Here is a 20075-nt window from a genome sequence, read left to right as displayed (position 1 = left end):
CACCCGCTTCCCATCTGTGGCTTTGCTGGGCGGGTGGCACGGTGGCCTTGGGCTCCCCCACTGGCCAGGGTTAAGGATGGGAGTGGAAGGTGTTGCAGACGCCTAGACAGAGTGGGCTCAGTTTCCCCCTTAGTCACTCTCCTGCCCCCTCTCTCGTGACTTCCTGTGTCCAACGGGCTGGGAGTGATTCTGGAGTGACTCAGGGACACCCACTGCACCTCCGGATTCCCTGGAAAGGGCGAGGGGCTGGATGGTGTACACCCCGAGGCTACACGCCCCAGCGGGAGGGGGAGTGTTGTCGCAGAGCTGGTGCAGGGCAGGGGGAAGGCGAGGGGACACACACACACCTGGTTCCCCCAGTGTGATCTCGCAGAGAGAGACACTGGGCGAGTGTGAAGGACCTGGGGGTATGAGGACCAGAGCTGCCCGGCCTCTCCTCCTGCCTCTACCCCATCCCCAGCAGAGCCCTGCAGCCTGGCCCCGGGCCAGCAGCAGGCTCAGCAGGTCCCAAGGGGTGTGGTGGAGCCAGCCTACATCAGCCAGGCAGTCGGCAGAGAGTCCATCGGGAACGGCTGAGCTCGTGGCAGCCGGAGTCCGGAGAGTGGCGCGGCCATGAGCCCTCTGCTATACTACGCCCTGCCCGCCCTGGGCAGCTATGTCATGCTCTCCATCTTCTTCCTGCGCCGGCCCCGCCTGCTGCACACACCGTGGGCTCCAGCCTTCTATCCCCGCCTGGGAGCCCACCGGGGAGGTGAGTTGCACCAGGGTAGGCATGGGGCAGGAGGCGGTGGCGGGGGTGGGGGGTGCCCCTGAGGATGGAGAGAGGGTAGCAAGACAGGTGCCAGGGTGGACAGCAGAGAGAGGGCTAGGTCGTCCAAAGGGCAGGATGAGAAAAGGAGAGCAGAGTTCAAGGGAAGCGGAAGGCCAGACGGCAGGGCGGAAGAGGACAGAAAAGGCCCTGCAGACTGGCCTGATGGGGCAGCGCTGGGAGGGAAAGGGGGGAGAGGCAGGGGTCAGGGCCCCAGGAACCCACCCTAGCTGCCCCGTGCAGGATCCGGAGAGCGCCTGGAGAACACCATGGAGGCCATGGAGAAGTGAGTCTGCCTGCCGGGCCGAGCTGCTGGGTAAGGCTGGGCCAGCTGTGCCAGGCCTGACACCAAGGGATGCTGTTCTTCCTGGTCTGAGTGACTGGAGCCCCCTGGAGGTGTGCAGGGCACAGCCTGCACATCTGGCCTGAACTGCCTGCCCACATGCCCCTAAACCTCCCCCGCCACCCTGTCATCTGGTCCAGCCCCATCCCTCTGCCCCTCATGGATCTCTGCTTCTGTAGCTCCATGGCCCAGAGAGCTGACCTCCTAGAGCTCGACTGCCGGCTGACCCGGGATGGCGTGGTGGTGGTGTCACATGACAAGAACCTGTCCCGCCAGTCAGGCGTGAATAGGGACGTGAGCAGCCTGGACTTTGAGGTTGGCCTTGCCCCCCCTCGCCACCGTACCCAGAGAGCCCCCACACCCCCATGCACACCTCCTAGTGACAGTCCCCTGCCCTCCCTAGGAGCTGCCCCTCTACAAGGAAGAGCTGGAGGTTTACTTCTCACCAGGTGAGAGCGTGGGCTGCCCGCCACGGGCTGAGCCAGCGGGAGCCGGGGGCACGGCCTCAAGCTCCTGCCCTCTCTTCTCCTCCGGGATCACCCCCAGCCCACCCATCCTCCTCCGATCCTTCTCCCCACAACCCCCAGGCCACTTCGCACACGGCTCAGACCGGCGCATGGTCAGGCTGGAGGACCTGTTCCAGAGGTTCCCGCGGATGCCCATGAGCGTGGAGGTCAAAGAGCAAAATGAAGAGCTTATTCGCAAGGTGGTGCTGCGGGCAGAGGGGCACCGAGGGCCCAGGGTTGGCCCTGACTCCCCCCCCATCATCTCATCCTCCTCCTCCTCCTCCCAGATAGCAGGCCTGGTGAGGCGCTTTGATCGCAGTGGAATCACCATCTGGGCCTCGGAGAAGAGCGCGATCATGAAGAAATGCAAGGCCGCTGTGAGTGCCTGGGCCCTCCCTGTGCCCACGGCCCCTCCGTGGGTCTAGGCCAGAGGGCTGTGCAGGTCCTGGAGGAGCCCTGAGCAGGGTCTCCGAGGACGGGATTTAGAGAAGAGAGGGTGCAGGGAGAGGGTGTGCGCTAAGGCATGTCAAAGGGACAGGGAGGGGGCTCTGGGCCCGGGATGCTGGGCCAAGATGTGGCTTTGATCCTGGGCGGTAAGGTTTCCCCCGAATGTCCAGACATTCCCCCTTCCCTCTTCCCCCTGCCTCCCAGAACCCCGAGATGCCCATCTCCTTCACAGTGAGCCGAGGATTCTGGGTGCTGCTGCTCTATTACCTGGGGCTGTTGCCCTTCGTCCCCATCCCCGAGAAGTTCCTCATCTGTTTTCTGCCCACCATTATCAACAGGTACATCTGAGGTCCCCGTCTCCCTTCAGGCGTCTGTCCTCAGAAACTATCCCCCTACCCCCCCAACCCACCCCCAGCCTCCAACCTTATAGTGCAGGGAGGGTCCCCTATGATGGAGCAGGGATCCAGTGTCCCCAGCTCCCTGGCTCCTCTCAAGGATCACCCCCCGGATCTTCTGAAGATAGTGGTTTTTGGTTTTTGGTTTTTTGCCTTTTCTAAGGCCACTTCCCGCGGCATATGGAGGTTCCCAGGCTAGGAGTCCAATCGGAGATGTAGCCGCCGGCCTACACCAAAGCCACAGCAACGCGAGATCCGAGCCGTGTCTGCAACCTACTCCACAGCTCACGGTAACGCCGGATCCTTAACCCACTCAGCAAGGCCAGGGATCGAACCCGAAACCTCATGGTTCCTAGTCGGACTTGTTAACCACTGCGCCACAACGGGAACTCCTGAAGATAGTGGTTTTTGGAGTTCCCTGATGGCCTAATGGATTAAGGGCCTGGCATTGTTGCAACTGTGGCTCGAATTCAGTCCCTGGCCCCGGAACTTCCACATGCTTTGGGCACAGCCAAAAAAAAAAAAAGTTGTTCTCAGCTAGCGTTCATTAATACTAAGGGGTCCATGAACCCCCTGAAATTCTATGCAAATGGGTGTTAACGTGGATGGAGTTTTAGGACAAGGGTTCATTTGTTCCCTCCTTCCCCAAATATTTATTGAATCCCTATTGTTTCAGGTGCACTTACATTAGTAAATAAGACCAGTGTGGGAGCTCCTGTTGTGACTCAGCCGTAAGGAACCCAACTGGTGTCCATGAGGATGTGGGTTCGATCCCTGGCCCGGCTCAGTGTGTTAAAGGAACCGGCATGGCTGTGAGCTGGGGTGTAGGTTGCAGACCTGGCTTGGATCTGGCGTGGCTGTCTCTGGCTGCGGTGTAAGCTGGCAGCTGCAGCTCTGACTGGACCCTAGCCTGGGACCTTCCACATGCCTTGAGTATGGCCCTAAAAAGACAAAGACAAAACAAACAAACAAACAATGTGGGTGGGGTAAGGCCCTCCATGAACTTAACAGTCTGAATGGGGAGACAGGTATTTATTTATCAATTATAGCACCAGTCTCTGGCTCTCAAAGGGAAAGGCAGGCATTTTCCGGCTGGGAGACAAGGATTAACAAAGTAGCAGCTGGACAACTGTATCAGGAATTTTGATACTTCACAGGCTCTCAGGGTGGGACTCTCCCTTTGCTTTCTGAGATGTTCTCTGCTCCCCTGTGTTGTCCTGAGGGAAGCGCCCAGCCGGCTGCCACCAGCCCTTGCTACAAAGAGATCATTATACTACAGAGCTGGGTGTACACAGCTTCCTGTGCAGGGTTTGCAAGGTGTTTTCACATCCTTGAGTTGATTTGAGCCTTACCTTGCGGCACCTCCAGGAGATACAGGAATCGCAACACCTCTCCCCATCCCCCACAGTACCCATGGAGGATCTGAGGCTCAGAGAAGTTCTGTGACTTGCCAAGGTCACACAGCAGTGCTTGCCTTGGGATGCTGTAAAAACCTCTCAGGTCTCCCCTGGAAGTGGGACAACTAAGTGCTGCCTGGTGTCAGGAAGTTAGTCAGACCCAACCAGGAGGATCTCCAGGCTGTGTACCCAGTTTAGGAAGCAAGCTGGGTCTTAGGAAGTTCCTGTTGTGGCTCAGCAGCAAGGAGCCTGACTAGTATTCATTAGGATGCAGGGTCGATCCCTGACCTCAGTCAGTGGGTTAAGGATCCGGCGTTGCCAGGAACTGTGGTGTAGGTCACAGACGAGGCTCAGATCCTGAGGGACTGTGGCTGCTGTATGGGCCTGCAGGTGTAGCTGCCATTCGATCCCCAGCCTGGGAACTTCCATATAACGCAGGTGCAGCCCTAAAAAGCAAAAAAAAAAAAAAAAAAAAAAAGCTGGGTCCTGGCCCTGGCCCTGGCCCCACCATGAAGTTGCTGCGTGACCTCAGGCACGTCACTTTAGTTCTCCAGGACTCAGTTTCTTTTTAGGGCCGCACCCGTGGCATGTGGAGGTTCCCAGGCTAAGGGTCTAATCAGAGCTCCAGCTGCCAGCCTACACCAGAGCCACAGCAACACGGGATCCAAGCCGCATCTGCGACCTACACCACAGCTCACGGCAACGCCAGATCCTTAACCCACCGAGCAAGGCCAGGGATCAAACCCGCGTCCTCATGGATGCCAGTCAGGTTCACTAACTGCTGAGCCATGACAGGAAGTCCTCAGTTTCTTTGTCTGTAAAACAGTGAGCAGAGGGTGCACCCTCAGAGCAGGGAGTCAAGGATAGGGGAGTAGGAGGTCACCAAGCAATGGGTGACTTGTTCTTCTGGGCAACGGTAAAGGTCCTTCTAGAGGGAACAGGGTTACCCTGGGCCGGGGGGGGGGTCACTACCACCCACCCCACCCCACCCTGTGACACAGAGAGACCCAAGGGGCTGATCACGATGCCACCTCCCCGCAGGACCTACTTCCCATTCTCCTGCTCTGGGCTGAATCAGCTGGCGGCTGTGGTTTCCAAATGGTGAGATGGGCGAGGAGGCTGGGTGGAGTGTCCCCACAGAGACCCACCCCTGGCCTCCTTAGTCCCCTCTCATCATGGCCTTTGCCACCCACACCCCCTCCCCCCTAGGTTCATCATGAGGAAAAGTCTGATCCGACACCTGGAGCAGCGAGGCGTGCAGGTGAGCCAGTGGGGTGTCCACAGCGTGGGCGCAGCACGGCGTTCCAGTCCCAGCTCTGCCACTGACTGGTTGGGTCACTTGGGCAGGTCACCTTCTGAGTCTCGGTTTTTCATCTGTAAACGGGGATCATGGTATTTTCACTCTTCTGGATGTGGAGCTGGTACTTTGTAAGGGCTTCGAAAAGGCTACTAGCCATTGTGGTGACAGTGGTGGGCTGAACTGTCCTGATCCCTGAAAGCGGGACTGGGAAGAGGCCAGAGAAGAGAAAGATCAGACCAGCACACCCTCTCCCCTTCCCCTCCCTGAGCATCAGCTCTGACCAGCTCTTTTTTTTTTTTTTTTTTGCTTTTTTAGGGCTGCACCTGCAGCATATGAAGTTTCCAGGCTAGGGGTCAAATCGGAGCTGTAGCTGCCTGTCTATGCCACAGCCACAGCCACATGCGGTCTGAGCCGCATCTGCAACCTGTGCCACAGTTCAGGGCAATGCCAGATCCTTAACCCCCTGAGCAAGGCCAGGGATCGAACCCGCATCCTCATGGATACTAGTCTGATGCTTAACCCTCTGCGCCACAATGGGAACTCATGACCAGCTCATTTAAGTAGCAAACCTTTGCTGAGTACTGACTGCGTTGAGAACATAGGTCCAGGCACTGTGGTCCCGGGGAAGCAGCAGGGAGCCTGTGGTCAAGGGCAGCGGAGGACAGGAGGCAGGCGTGGACAGAAAGGAAACAGAGTGCCATGGTCTTCAGGGTCCGAGAAGGCCTCCTTCTGGAAGAAGTGAGGAGCTGGCTCGTGGGGAGGAGAGAGGGAGAGCACACATCAGGCAGGAGGCTCAGCACGTGGGAAGGCCACGGGGAGCAAGAGGCCAGCAGAGGAACTGACAGGGGTTCCATCAGGCTGCAGCCTGGAAGAAGTGGCACCAGGGGAGCTGGAGACGGACGGCAGCGGGGGCTGCGGCAGACAGCCCACAAACCTCAGCAAGGATCCTGGGCTCCAGCCAGAAGGGAAGGGAAGCTCTTTAAGGGGCTTAAAGCAGGGAAGAGACCTGATCCAGCTGAGGCTCGTCCAGCCACCACGTGGAGAAGAGATCGTGGGGACCAGTGTGGAAGCAGGGCCTCTGGGAGGCTGATGCTGCCACTGACAGGCATGGAGCTTAGGTGGCAGCATGGGGATGGATGGAAGGACTAAGTTACAGACAGGCCCGGACTGGGCTGCTGATTGGACGTGGGGGTGAGTGAGGCATGGAGGTGACGGCACTCTTTCAGATCAGCCCTCCAGCTCTGTGGGTCTTTACCACAACTCTGGGAGGTTGGACCATTGCTCTCATTGGTCAAATTAAGAAGCTGAGAAGAGAGTTCCTGCTGGGTGCAGTGGGTTAAGAATCTGACTGCAGCAGCTCTGGTCTTCTCAAGAGACGGGGGTTCAATCCCCAGCCCAAGCACAGTGGGTTAAAGTATCAGGTGTTGCCACAGCTACAGCACAGCTCGCAGAGGCAGCTCAGATTTGATCCCTGGCCCGGGAACTTCCTTATACTGCGGGTGCAGCCGTTTAAAAAAAAAAAAAAGAGGGAGTTCCTGTTGTGGGCAGCAGAAATGAATCTGACTCGTATCCATGAGGATGCAGGTTTGATCCCTGGCCTCGCTCAGTGGGTTAAGGACCCGGCATTGCCGGGAACTGTGGTGTAGGTCAAAGACGGGGCTCAGATCCTCTGTTGCTGTGGCTGTGGTGTAGGCCGGCACCTATAGCTCGGATTCAACCCCAAGCCTGGGAACTTCCATATGCTTCAGGTGCGGTCCTTAAAAAACAAAAACAAAATCAAAAAAGTTCCTGTTGTGGCGCATGGAAATCAGTGGCGTCTTAGCAGCACTGGGACACAGGTTCGATCTCTGGCCAGCACAGTGGGTTAAGGATCCAGCATTGCCATGGCTAGGGCTTAGGTTGTAACTGTGGCTCTGAGCTGATCCCTGGCCCGGGAGCTCCATAGGCCGCTGGGCGGCCAAACAAGAAAAAAAAGGGAAGAAACTGAGAGGTCCGTTGAGTGACTTAACCTTGGGTTCAGGTATCATCTCCACCTACTTCAGTGCCCATGGGGGAGGACCTAGGAGGCAGGGAAGATGCAGAGCAGCAGCAGATACGGGCAGGTTGGATGGTATTGGCAGGCTGGGAAACATTCCACAGTCAGCTTTCCAGGGTAAAAGAAAGCCTGTGATTTGTGGTCTTGTTCCTTTTAAGGGCTGTACCTGCAGCATATGGGGGTTCCCAGGCTAGGGGTAGAATCAGAGCTGCAGCTGCCGGCCTGCACCACAGCCACAGCAACACTGGATCCAACTCACAGGGACCTACTCCACAACTCATGGCATCCTTAACCCACTGAGGAGGCCAGGGATTGAACCCACATCCTCGTAGATACTAGTCAGGTATCAATACTTATCCCGCTGAGCCATAACGGGAACTCCAAAAAGCCCTTGATTTGAACATGAGATATTTTCCCTGCTGTATATACTCCCACCTTGGCCAATGTCAGGCCCCACCCTGAAATCACTGAACAGAGTTAAGAGATGTGTGGGAATTCCCATCACAGCTCAGCAAAAAATTAATCTGATTAGCATCCATGAGGACGTAGGTTCGATCCCTGGCTTTGCTCAGTGAGTTAAGGATCGGGCATTGCTGTGAGCTGTGGTGTTGCAGAGGCAGCTCAGATCTGGCATTGCTGTGGCTGTGGTGTAGGCCAGCAGCTACAGCTCTGATTCAACCTCTAGCCTGGGAACCTCCATACGCCTCAGGTTTGGCCCTAGAAAGACAAAAAAAAAAGAGGTGTGTGGTAGCATACCATTATATAGTATTTCCATCTTCTACGTTCGATAGATGCAGATAACTTCTAGAACCTAGGTTATAGTAAAATGTAGTAAAATAATTATGGACTGATGAATTTTGAGTAGTTGTTACCTTTGCTTTTAATATAATTTACTGGCTTGTAAGTTTGAATAATTTCATACTTCATTATGGCTGTGTTTGATAACCAATTTGCAAAGTTCCTGGACATGTCACAACCAGCGCCATCACCCCACTAATGGGAGGCCTCCACAGGCCAGGTGCCAGGTAAAGTTGTTGGAAAACTCCAAGCCCCTCTCTCCCCACTAGGTGATATTTTGGTGCCTTAATGAAGAGTCTGATTTTGAAGCAGCCTACGGCCTGGGAGCCACTGGCATCATAACTGATTACCCGACAGCCCTTAGGCGCTACCTGGACAACCACAGACCTGGACAACCACCAGCCTCCTAACCCAGAGGTCCTCACCGGCTCCTCTTTTTCTTTTTTTGCTTTTTTTTAGGGCTGCACCTGCGGCATATGGAAGTTCCCAGGCTAGGGGTGAAATCAGAGCTACAGCCATGGCACACAACCCCACAGCCACAGCAACGCAGATCTGAGCCCCATCTGCGACCTACCACAGCTCAGGGCTACGCTGTGGTCGAACACTGGACAAGGCTAAGGGGTCGAACCTGCATCCTCATGGATACTAGTGGGATTCGTTTCCGCTGCGCCACAATAGGAACTCCCCCCCTCCTCTATTTCTCTTCCTCAATAAATATTTTCTTCTCAGGCATGTCTCTATGCTTAGGGGTTGGGAGGAGCAGAGCGATCCTAGAAGACTACAAAGATGGCAGCCTGAAGCCCAAGAGGCCAGCTGAGGGCCAGAGTCTGAGGCCCTAACCATCCCGACCCACTGGTTTCACCGCATTCCAGACCCAGAGTAATGCCACACCCGTGCCAACCTGGCCTCCACTCTCCTCAGGAATGTCCCTTGCAAGGCCCCCTGCCCCTCCAGAGCCACAGACAAGGCTTCCATTCTCCTGAGGCCATTAAGAGGCCCAGACGCAACAGCAAGGCATCTGACTTGCCCCTGTGAGCCTCCTCACCTGGCTTCAGAGGGTGGGCATGGCTGGCCCAGCTGATCCCTCAGTCATTCCAAACTTCCATTCCCAAGTCTCCTAATCCAGAAGCTTCTCAAATTCCTCAACCCTCTCCAGCCCTGCTACCCGATTCATTTAATGAATCACATGTTGCACATAGGTTACTGACGACTTTAGGCCAGGCTGGGTACTAAGGCCAATACAGGGAACAAAACAATCTAGGGTGGGGGACACATGTTTAAATAGACATTTTGACAATGTCTGAGAAAGGGAAAGACACCTAAAACAGCCTGAATGGGCAGGGCATCGGAGGGGGGTGCTGCCTGGAGGAGGTGAGGCACACCAGCAGCAATCGCTTGTCCCTGAGGCTCTGGCTCAAAGGGGTCTGGCACAGGTGGGCACCTGTCCGTCCAAGAGTCTGTCTGTGGTGCTATGGCAAGAAGCCAGGAATCCAACCAAAGCTAGAATCCCTACTTTGCCTCTTACCAACTGGATACTTTGGAGAGCTGCCAGACCTCTGTGGACCTCAGTTCCCCGGTAACGTGGGAACTGTAGCAGAAGCTGTCTCCAGGGATTGCTGTGGGGATTAAGAGAGTGGGGCACGGGCGCGGGGTAAACGCAGAAAATTATTACTCTTATTATTTCCCGGTGGGGTGCGTCCGGACAGCATCCCCCTCCTGACTTCACGCCAGGTCGGGTATCTCAGATCCTCGCCCCTGCAAGGGCCGCAGGAGGCCGAGGGGCGACCGGGCCCGGGGCCGTGGGGCCGGTCGGCTGGGTGGCGGGCCGCAGCCGCATTTCCGGGCCGGCCGGAGCCGGGTGGCAGGGGGAAGGGCAGCCTGGGCCTGCGCTGGCCGCTGTGTGACGCGCCCCCTCATTTGCATGCTGCACGCCGATTGGCCGAGGCAGCCGCCGGGACCAGAGGCCGGCCCCCTCCCCCTCCCGCCGCAGCCGCGGCAGCAGCTGGTCTCGGTGTAAACAAGTCGCGGCGGCTGCGAACCCGGGCCGGGGGGGACGGCGCCCACCAGGAGCGCCCCCCACTCCCAGGCCAGGCCACCCCGGCGGACCGGGTTCCCGCGCGCCCAGGCGAGGTGAGGCCCGCATCATCAGGGGTGCGCGTCGCCCCGCGCCCCCGCCCTGACGGTGAGGACTGCCCCCTTCCCAGGCGCCCGCCCCCCACCCCCGCGCCCCAGGTGAGCCCTGGGGGTCTCAGGTAAGGCTCCGCGATGCAGGTAAGATCCCCCCCGGCATAGACAAGGCCTCGGCGCCTCCAGGTAAGATCCCCTCCCCACCCAGTTGACCCTCCACCTTTCAGTGAGGCCTCCTGCCTTCCCCAGGTGAGGGATCCTCTCCCCAGGTGAACTCCCTCTACGTCCAGCGAAGTCGCCCCACCCCCCGCAGTTCCGATGAGGTTCTAAGGACCATACAATTCCTGACCCCTCCGTGCTCCCCTTAAACGGAGAGCTGACAGTTCATCCACTCTAGAGCCCCTTCCTCCAGCTTCAGTTGCCAGGTCAGCACGGGTGAGGCTGGAAGCAGGTGGATGACTCATCTGGGGCTCCTCCTAGCCTCAGTTTCCCCATTGATGCAACTCGAGGCCTCCTCAGTGAGTCAAAACTGAGCCGGCTCTGGCCTCTGGAGAGGCTGCTGGCTCTAGGGAGAGGAGACAGCAGCCAAGTGTGACAGAGAGAGTCCCCATGGCCCAGGGCGTGCCTGCCTGTGTGTGGCCCAGGTCTTGACAGCCCCCTTGCTCCCTTCCCTGCAGGCACTGGGCTCCCTCTGCTCCCCGTGGGCCGCTCCCCGCGTGGGGCCACTGCCCCCGGCCCCCGCCATGGTGCGGATTTCAAAGCCCAAGACGTTTCAGGCCTACTTGGATGATTGTCACCGGAGGTATAGCTGTGCCCACTGCCGTGCTCACCTGGCCAACCACGACGACCTCATCTCCAAGGTAACCAGGTCACAGCTGGGGCTGAAATGGGAGGCAAGAGGGGCTGCCTGGCAGCTCCGCACTAGTAGCCCTAACCACCGCCCCCCAATTCTCCCTCCTACCCTTTAGTCCTTTCAGGGCAGCCAGGGGCGTGCCTACCTCTTCAACTCTGTGTAAGTATTCAATCTCCTTTCTTTCTCTTCCTGATCTCTGTGGTGACCTGTGACCCCTGGCAGGGAGACTCCCAGAGTCCCCTGGTTTGGGCAGGAAGCTGTGATTGCCCTTCTCGTGGATGCAAAGAACAAACATGGTTGGATACAAGCTAGAGTGGGGGGCCTTGTGGTGGCGGGAACCCTCCCTGGGACTGCCCCCGTGTCCCCGCAGGGTGAACGTGGGCTGCGGGCCAGCCGAGGAGCGGGTGCTGCTGACGGGCCTCCATGCTGTCGCTGACATCCACTGCGAAAACTGCAAGACCACTTTGGGCTGGAAATATGTGAGTCAGTGACCTCTGACCCCAGGCCAGCCTTTGACCTGACCCCCATATCACTTCCTCCTCACAAGCAGTCATCTGATAATCTTTCAGAGCATCCAGGCCCAAGTCACCCAAGTCAGGCTGTCTTTTCTCCCCCCTGACCGTGCTCTCTCATATCCTGCAAGGGGCTTTTAGAATGTTTCTCGGAATGCATCCTTCTCATAGGCATAACCATTCCCATCTTAGAGATGAGGGTATAATCAGATTTACCATCTATTGAATGCTTATGTGCCAGGCACTGTTATGCGCTTGGCATACCTTAATCTCATTCACTCATTACAGCAATCCTGTAGGTAGTCTGTTATTATCTCTACTTTACAGAAGAAAGGAGGGCCCAGAGATGTTAGGTAACTTCCCCAAGGTCACACAGCTGGTTAGTTACAGAACAGGAACCAGAACCCTTGTTTTCTTTTAACTCCAAACCCTTGCTCCCCAGCTTCTGTTGCCATTCAGAAGATCAGAGAAGTTGCCCAAGGCCCCACAGCAACATGGAGCGTGGTGGGTTCATGAGCCTCCTTCTCCACTGCCCTCATTGCCCCCTGCTGCCGTTCAGGGTTTGATTTCACTACCCTGAGTCTCATTTCCTTATCTGGCAGTGGAGGATCAAGCCACCACCTGGCACCCAAGATTGTTAGGGGGATCAGATTAGATGCAGCAAAAGAAGATGCTGCTGGAAAACCGCAAAGGACAAGAGTGGGGCCTCTGTGAGACAGATGCTCCAGGCAGAGACAGAACCCTGACCTGAGTTCACCCCTGGCCCTGCCACAAATGTGCTCTGGTTTGGCCTCTGAACCTCTGTAAAATAAAGAGATGGCCTCATCCAGACATCAGGAACTCAGCTGCTTGCAAGGCCAAGCAGATACTATTGATCTGCAAAAAAAGGGCAACATAGATCTGGAGAGGGGGGGCAGTCTGGCAAACTGGAGCGAGCATGGCCTGCCCCATATTTTAGTATTCTAAAGTTCTTTATATTAAACTCTCTGTTGGCCAAACCAAACATAGGTATAGGCCCCAAATGGCCCTCAAGCTACCAGTTTGTAATCCCTGGATCTTTTGGAAACTTCCATATCCTTTCTGTTGGAGCCAACATTAGTAATTAAAAAGTAGCTGTGATTCAGAGAGTTCTGTCTGTCCGCTGTCAGTGGGAAGCCCAGCCCTGCCCTTTACCAGTTCTGTGTCTGTGGGCAGGTGGTTGGGCTTCTCTGGGTCACAGTTTCCTCCTACGTTAAATAGGGCCAAATCATATCCATTCCCCAACCCCTGCTCCTTTTGGTAAGGCCCTAGCTCCAAGCATGACAGCCTCTCCCCTCCTCTCAGGAACAGGCCTTCGAGAGCAGCCAGAAGTACAAAGAGGGGAAGTACATCATTGAACTCAACCACATGATCAAAGACAATGGCTGGGACTGACCCTGGCTCCTGACGCCTGTGGCTCCAGCCCGGCCTGGCCGCCAGGGGGCGCCACGGGCTTGCCTCCATCCGAAGGGAGCTCTGGACCTCAGGGCCCCTGCCGAGGAAGGATCCTGTACATATATTTTATTGCATGCACTGTGACCTTGGTGGGAGATCAGAAGGTGGACAAGGTGGACGACACCCCCGCACCTCCCTGCGATCTGGCTGGCTTGGATCTCGTTTTTAACCCCTTCCTGCCCTGCCTGCCCTATAGACATGGCCTGTGTGCTGCTCTCTTGGCCCCAGTGCGCCATCTGCCCTGTGAACTTCTCCTCCCACCGGGCCCCTCTTACCCCACGCGTGTCTGCTCCCCTTGTTCTGTAGCGTTTGTACATAATAAAACAATGAAGTGGAGACAGCCCCAGGCTCACGTGGAATCCGGGAAGGGGGGACTCAAATGCAGACTCCTGTCTCTACAGACCCATTTACTTCTGGATCTCGGGTGGGGTAGGCACGGCGGTCGAAGCTGAGAACCTTCGCACCTGGGGCTCAGCTATCTTAGCACCCAGGGAGGATCTCACTGCCGGTGAACATTCCCCGAGCCCACTCTAGCTCGTGAGGCATTGACCTCAGCTGATCTGCATCTTCTCAGCCTAAGAGTTCAGACACCGCCTAGGGGCTGCTCTCCCGGGAGGCAACGGCGCCGCCGGTTTCACCGCCCTCCTCGTCTCAACTACAACTTCCAGCGGCCACAGCGGCATCTGTCTGTCTCCTTCGCGCGGAACCCGGGCGCTAGGCCTGCTGGGAAGTGTAGTTCCGTGGACTCCCCAGCGCGGGACCTTCTGGGAAACCCAGGTGCTAGCCGTCAAGAGACCGTCGAGCTGCGGGCGTCTCTTAAACTTCTGAGACGCGGCCGAGGGTGGAGGGTTTTCGGAATGGGAACCAAGAAGGACGCCAGGGTTCAGGCCTCAGCTGCGGACTCCTCGAATTCCCCAGTGAGCTCAGGCCGCGTCCCTCCAGCCCTGCTCCTTCCCTCCAGTCATGCTTCGTCCCTCCACATCTCACCCTCCAGGTGAAGGGTGGAGGGGTCACCTGCCAAAAAAGTCTGGGGCGCCAAGGTCTGTGCCAGGACTCCGAGCTCCATCCCTGGGCCCAGGCCCCGCCCCTCAGTAGCTTATCCCTAGCCGGGGCTCCCCCCGTGGGAACGGGGACCAGCTGGCCGGAAGCGCCAAACTGCGTCCCTGTCGAGCCCCGGGGATCAATCAGGCCGAGGAGTTAATTATGTAATGAGGGGGCAGGGGGTCGGGGCTAATGAAGCCTAGGGGGGTGGGGAGGGGAGAAGGGGAGGATACCCAGGTATCCGGCCCCCTCTTGGACCCCTTCCAGGCCCCAGGGGTCTCCACCCCAGCCCAACTCCAGGGCCCCAAAGAGGGGAGGGGCTGTGATCCTGGGTTTGGAAGGGGCTGAGCTGTGAGCTATAAAGCGGGCATCTCTCAGCACCGGGGCACTCTAGGCAGCGTGACCTGAGGCCAGACAGGACTACTCCATGTACCATCCACGGGAGCTGTACCCCTCCCTGGGGCCCAGCTACCGCCTTGGGCCCCCCCAGCCCGGGGCAGATTCCAGCTTCCCGCCTGCCCTGGCAGAGAGCTATCGCTACCCGGGTGAGCATGAGCGGTGGGAGCAGTTCCTGGGCAGGAATTGGGGTGGGGGGCTGTGGCCCTCGGCTGGCTCCTCATTCTCTTCCCATCTCCAGATCTGGACCCTCCCAAACTGGATTGCTTCCTCTCTGGGATTGAAGCTGCTCCCCGCCCTCTGGCTGCTCCCCCACCTCTACCCCCACTGCCCCCAGCCCTGGGCACCGAGCCACCCCCTCCAGCCCCAGAGGCCCTTCATTCTCTCCCTGGAGTCAGCCTGAGCCTGGAGAACCGGGAGCTGTGGAAGGAGTTCAACTCCGTGGGAACAGAGATGATCATCACCAAAGCCGGGAGGTGAGGGGGCTGGGCCAGGGTCAGAGGACCCCAGAGGTGTCCCTGGTGGGGGTCTCTTGGGAAAGGCAGATGTCCAGGGGATGGGGCTAGGTGTGGAGGTTTCTAGAAGGGGCTAGGGCTCTTCGTAAGAGTGTGACTATGGCCTGGATCAGGGGTTCCTCTGTGGCTGCACAGGGGGTCATTCTGTGGCAAGGGTCAAGGGGCAGTCTGTGGCATCTGCGTCTGGTTTAGGGACTAACCTATGGCAAGAGTCTTAGGTCATTCTGGGCCGGGGTCGGAAAGTCTGGTTGGGTTATAGGTTAGCGTGTGCCTGGATCAGGGGTCAGTCTGTGGCCAGGGTCAGGATTTCGACTATGAGTGGGGTCAGGCCATTGACCAGCAGCAGGGAAGTCTGGCCAGGATCAGAGGTCAGGATGTGACTAGATCTGGGGTCACCTTGGCGACAGGGATATGGTCAGTGTTTGGTCTGTGTGTGGGTCTTTATCTAGGCCGAGAACTCAGGCCCTGGCATGATAAGGCCCCTTTTTATTTTCTCTGAAGCAAGTGTCTCCAGCAGCTACAGGTTCTGGTGCTGGAGATCAAGCTGGGGAACACAGGGCTCCTGGGAAGATTTCCGGGAAAAAAAACCGTGTCACTCCTGCTTCTGCAATGGAGTTTGAGGGGCCAGGAGTCAGGAGTCTGGACGCTGCTCCTAACCTGCTGTGTGACTCACTGTCCTGTTTCTCATCTGTAAAATGGGATGAGACAAGCTTCCGGCCCTAAGATCTGCCCTGGGAGCTCGGATTCCAGGTCCCTTGATTTTCTGTGGCTATGCCGCCTGGCTGGTGCTGTACCCTGGCGGGTAGGTAGCTCCAGGCCTCTCGCGTCCCTTCCTCCGCTCAGGCGCATGTTCCCCGCTTGCCGAGTATCTGTCACCGGCCTGGACCCCGAGGCCCGCTACCTGTTTCTTCTGGATGTGGTTCCGGTGGATGGGGCTCGCTACCGCTGGCAGGGCCGGCGTTGGGAGCCCAGCGGCAAGGCAGAGCCCCGCCTGCCGGACCGCGTTTACATCCACCCTGACTCCCCCGCCACCGGTGCCCACTGGATGCGGCAGCCTGTGTCCTTTCACCGCGTCAAGCTCACCAACAGCACGCTGGACCCCCACGGCCACGTGAGGCCCAGGCTGGGACCCCCCCCGGATGGGGGGTGGGGGTGGGGCCGGGGTAGGGAGTCACCCCAGTTTCTTCCCTCCCAGCTGATCTTGCACTCCATGCACAAGTATCAGCCCCGCATACACCTGGTGCGGGCCGCCCAGCTTTGCAGCCAACACTGGGGGGGCGTGGCCTCCTTCCGCTTCCCCGAGACCGCGTTCATCTCCGTGACAGCCTATCAGAACCCGCGGGTGAGTGACCCCGGCGGAGGGGGCGGCGCCCCTGCCCAGGCTGCGGGGATGTTGACTCCGGCTGTGCACCCTCCACCCTCCAGATCACACAGCTGAAGATCGCAGCCAACCCCTTTGCCAAAGGCTTCCGGGAGAATGGCCGAAACTGTAAGAGGTGGGCATCATTCTTTCATTCATTCCCTCACTGATTCATCGCCCACTGTGTGCCAGGCACTGTGCTGGTTGCCAGGAACCCGACAGTAAGTAAAAACGTTTATTCACTGATGGAGTCAACAAACATGGAGTTCCCATTGTGGCGCAGCGGAAACGAATCTGACTAGTCAGCATGAGGTTGCGGGTTCGAGCCCTGGCCTCGCTCAGTGGGTGAAAGATCCAGCGTTGCCGGGAGCTGTGGTATAGGTCGCTGACATGGCTCAGATCCTTCGTTGCTGTGGCTGTGGTGTAGGGGCAGCAACTACAGCTCCGATTGGACCCCTAGCCTGGGAACTTCCATATGCCGCAGGTGTGGCCGAAAAAAGCAAAAAACAAACAAACAAACAAAAAAGCTTCTTTGGCACCCACTCAGTTCTAGGCACTGAGGATGCATTAGTGCACAAAACAAGCTGAAGCCCCTGCCCTCGTGGAACTGATACTCTAGTGGGCAGAGTAGGCAAGTAAACAAGAGAAATAATTATGATATGATATTGTTAGGAATGTCTTCTAAAGAGAAAAGGAAGACAGGACTGGAGCGAGCTATTTATTAAGTCAGAGGCCTGGAAAAGCCTCACTAAGAGGACATTTGAGAAAAGACTTTGGAGGACGTATGGGACAGAGCCCAGAACCCATCTGGGCCCTGAGGTGGGAGCCTCCTGCCTGCTGTGTGGCTGGTGTGGCCTGAGAGAGGTGAGGGGAGCCAGATTATCGTGGGCTGTAAAGGTTTTGTTCCTTACGACATTGGCTTCTAACTAACCCCTCAAAGCTGGGCCTTGTCCTCAAGGCACTGTCAGGTGGAAGAGACAGACAGTAATTCATTAAAAAATCACCCTAACGAATGCAACTGTATTGCTATTGACAGAGGTTATTAGGAGGGCACGCAGTGCTGTGGGAGGTCGGGGGAGGCCTTCCTCAAGGAAGCTGTGCTTGAACTGAGACAAGAAACAGGTGAAGCGGGGATGGAGATGGAGGGAGTGTGGCTGAAAGGCGGCTGGTGGGGATGGGCGGGGCCGGCAAGGTGGGATGAGCTGGGATCAGACCCTGCCTTGGCCCTGATGCTTGGGAAGGAGTTTCCATGGATTCTTGGGGTTTTTTTTGTTTTTTTTTTTTAATCTTTTTTGCTATTTCTTGGGCTGCTCCCGCAGCATATGGAGGTTCCCAGGCTAGGGGTCCAATCGGAGCTGTAGCCGCTGGCCTACGCCAGAGCCACAGCAACGCAGGATCCAAGCTGCATCTGCGACCTACACCACAGCTCACGGCAACACCGGATCGTTAACCCACTGAGCAAGGGAAGGGATCGAACCCGCAACCTCATGGTTCCTAGTCGGATTTGTTAACCACTGCGCCACGACAGCGACTCCGGATTCTTTTTTTTTTTTTTTTTTTGCTATTTCTTGGGCTGCTCCCGTGGCATATGGAGGTTCCCAGGCTAGGGGTCCAGTCGGAGCTGTAGCCACCAGCCTACGCCAGAGCCACAGCAATGCGGGATCCGAGCCACGTCTGCGACCTACACCACAGCTCACGGCAACGCCGGATCGTTAACCCACTGAGCAAGGGCAGGGACCGAACCCGCAACCTCATGGTTCCTAGTCGGATTCGTTAACTACTGCGCCACGACGGGAACTCCCCGGACTCTTTTTTTTAATTTGTCTTTTTAGGGCCTCATCAGCAGCATGTGGAGGTTCCCAGACTAGGGGTCGAATCAGAGCTGTAGCTGCCAGCCTACGCCACAGCCACGCAGGATCTGAGCCACGTCTGTGACCTACAGCACAGCTCACAGCAATGCCTGAGCCTTAACCCACTGAGGAGGCCAGGGATCGAACCTGTGTGCTCATGGATGCTGGTCGGATTCGTTTCCGCGGAGCCACAGCGGGAACTCCAAGTTTCCGTGGATTCTAAATGTAATAGGAAACCACTGGAAAGTTGTAAGTGAGAGATAAGTCCCAGCGCAGCTATTTTCCAGTCATTTAGTTCTCCGGCCTTCAGCTCCTTGGTCTGTGGAATGGGTATAATGAATGGCACCTACCTGATCGGGACCCTGGGTGAAATGGCTGGTCCCCTGGTAAGTGCTGTTATTACCGCCATTATCATCACCATTATCATCACCATCATCACTGTTCCCCAGGGAGCGAGACGCCCGTGTGAAGAGGAAACTGCGGGGCCCAGAACCAGTAGCCACAGGGGCCTATGGGAGTGGAGGTGAGTGTAGTCCCAGGGGTGATGGGGCCAGGCCTGGGGTGCCGATCCTCCTCAGCCCACCCGGTCCCTTCCTTCTCCCCAGATGCACCAGGCGGTCCCTGCGACTCCACACTGGGCGGGGACGTTCGAGAGTCAGATCCCGAGCAGGCTCCAGCGTCCCGGGAAGCTGCCCCGGCCCCAGCTCCTTCCTGCGGTGGCCCCAGTGCGGAGGCATACCTTCTGCACCCTGCAGCCTTCCATGGGGCCCCCGGTCACCTTCCAACCAGGTGAGTGGGACAGGGGTGCAGGGTTGGGCTGTTCCAGGCTGGGGGTCCCTCTTCCCTCATTCCGACACCTCTCTCTGTACCTCAGGACCCCCAGCTTCCCCGAGGCTCCAGACTCAGGGCGCCCAGCCCCCTACTCAGCTGCCTTCCTGGAGCTGCAGCCCGGGCCAGCAGGCTCGGGGTACCCCGCAGCTGCACCCCCAGCATCCTTTGCCTCGCACTTCCTCCCAGGGGGCCCCTTCCCCCTGCCCTACCCTGGGCCTGGGCCTTACCTGGATGTGGGCTCCAAACCAATGTACTGAGCCTTTGCTGAAGCCCCGCTGCCTCCCTCCCTCCAGGGTCCAGCGCACACCTCCAGTTCCCTTCCCCCAGGCCTGTAGCCCCCTCACTTCCACTGGCCCCATCCCCCACGCCAAATGGCTGCCTTGGGCCTCCCCCACCCCACTTCACACGTTGATTTCACTCCCACCCCCCTCTGGCTTCAAAGCTCTGGCTAAGCCGCTGGGAGTCCAGCTGGGGCCAGCTTCCCCTTCCCGGCTCTCACCTCGGTGTGAATGGAGGGAGGCTCTGCCTGGCCAAATGGGGCCTGGGACCAGCACTCCCCCTTCCCAGGCCTCACCCTTGGGCTCCGCGGGTTCTCCCCCCTCACCCCAGTGCAAGCCACACCTGTCTGTCCTCAGGATCCGAGTATTTTTGTTAATAAACCTCAAAAGACATGAGCGCTCTGGAACACTGGGCTAATGGCGTTTGGCCCCAGGGGTGGCTGCGGGAGCAAAGGTTTGGGGGCAAGAGGTCCCAGGCTTAGCGCTTCAGGTGCCCGATCTTGGGCATGTGAAGCCACGCCCTGGGTCTGTTTCCTCTTCAGGAAAATGCGGGAATCGATGTCTTGACAATGTTTTGAGAATTACACAGGGGCGCCTGAGAACCCAGGTGCCCTCTGCGTACCACTGGGCAAGCCCTCGGGAGTGGTGGCGGTCACGGGCTGGGGACCAGGAGGCTCTGGGCAAGCCGGCTGGCTGGAGCCTCACCTTCCGGGCAGGTTTAGGGCTCCGGGGCAGTCAGGGTCCTGATGTCGGTCCCAGGTCCCAGGCCGGCCTCAGTGCTCATCCCTAATCAAGTCTGACCCAAACCCG

General features: G+C 57.8%; 3 protein-coding genes across 13 annotated transcripts; all 3 read left to right on the top strand.

Moving 5' to 3' along the window:
- The first annotated feature begins 75 nt into the window (after positions 1-75).
- Positions 76-8757, top strand: GDPD3 (glycerophosphodiester phosphodiesterase domain containing 3). Of its 2 annotated transcripts, none has more exons than XM_047780153.1 (10): positions 76-751; positions 1052-1094; positions 1331-1466; positions 1555-1600; positions 1739-1857; positions 1945-2034; positions 2309-2442; positions 4938-4997; positions 5106-5157; positions 8299-8757. In XM_047780153.1, the coding sequence occupies exons 1-10, from the start codon at positions 613-615 to the stop codon at positions 8437-8439; spliced, it is 960 nt and encodes a 319-aa protein (XP_047636109.1). In that variant the 5' UTR covers positions 76-612; the 3' UTR covers positions 8440-8757. The 2 variants fall into 2 exon arrangements, with proteins under 2 accessions (XP_047636109.1, XP_047636110.1); XM_047780154.1 differs by having other exon boundaries at positions 654-751; positions 1052-1124.
- A 1246-nt stretch (positions 8758-10003) lies between these two features.
- On the top strand, positions 10004-13334 carry YPEL3 (yippee like 3). 3 transcript variants are annotated; one of them, XM_047780160.1, is made up of 6 exons: positions 10004-10159; positions 10834-11016; positions 11125-11168; positions 11380-11488; positions 11964-12025; positions 12845-13334. In XM_047780160.1, exons 2-6 carry the CDS (start codon positions 10900-10902, stop codon positions 12909-12911), a joined length of 399 nt encoding a protein of 132 aa, XP_047636116.1. In that variant the 5' UTR covers positions 10004-10159; positions 10834-10899; the 3' UTR covers positions 12912-13334. The 3 variants fall into 3 exon arrangements, with proteins under 3 accessions (XP_047636116.1, XP_047636114.1, XP_047636115.1); XM_047780158.1 differs by having other exon boundaries at positions 10031-10211; XM_047780159.1 differs by lacking the exon at positions 11964-12025 and having other exon boundaries at positions 10032-11016.
- A 144-nt stretch (positions 13335-13478) lies between these two features.
- On the top strand, positions 13479-19661 carry TBX6 (T-box transcription factor 6). Of its 8 annotated transcripts, XM_047780146.1 has the most exons (9): positions 13479-14034; positions 14414-14580; positions 14673-14907; positions 15790-16057; positions 16142-16288; positions 16372-16442; positions 18606-18679; positions 18762-18945; positions 19031-19661. In XM_047780146.1, exons 2-9 carry the CDS (start codon positions 14463-14465, stop codon positions 19242-19244), a joined length of 1311 nt encoding a protein of 436 aa, XP_047636102.1. In that variant the 5' UTR covers positions 13479-14034; positions 14414-14462; the 3' UTR covers positions 19245-19661. The 8 variants fall into 8 exon arrangements, with proteins under 8 accessions (XP_047636102.1, XP_047636101.1, XP_047636100.1 ...); XM_047780145.1 differs by having other exon boundaries at positions 13479-13988; positions 15790-16288; XM_047780144.1 differs by having other exon boundaries at positions 15790-16288.
- Positions 19662-20075: the final 414 nt, after the last annotated feature.

Source organism: Phacochoerus africanus, chromosome 5 (genome assembly GCF_016906955.1).
Source record: "Phacochoerus africanus isolate WHEZ1 chromosome 5, ROS_Pafr_v1, whole genome shotgun sequence".
NCBI lineage: Eukaryota > Metazoa > Chordata > Mammalia > Artiodactyla > Suidae > Phacochoerus > Phacochoerus africanus.
Note: the sequence above shows the minus strand (reverse complement) of the source record. Positions and strands in the feature narration are given on the sequence as shown.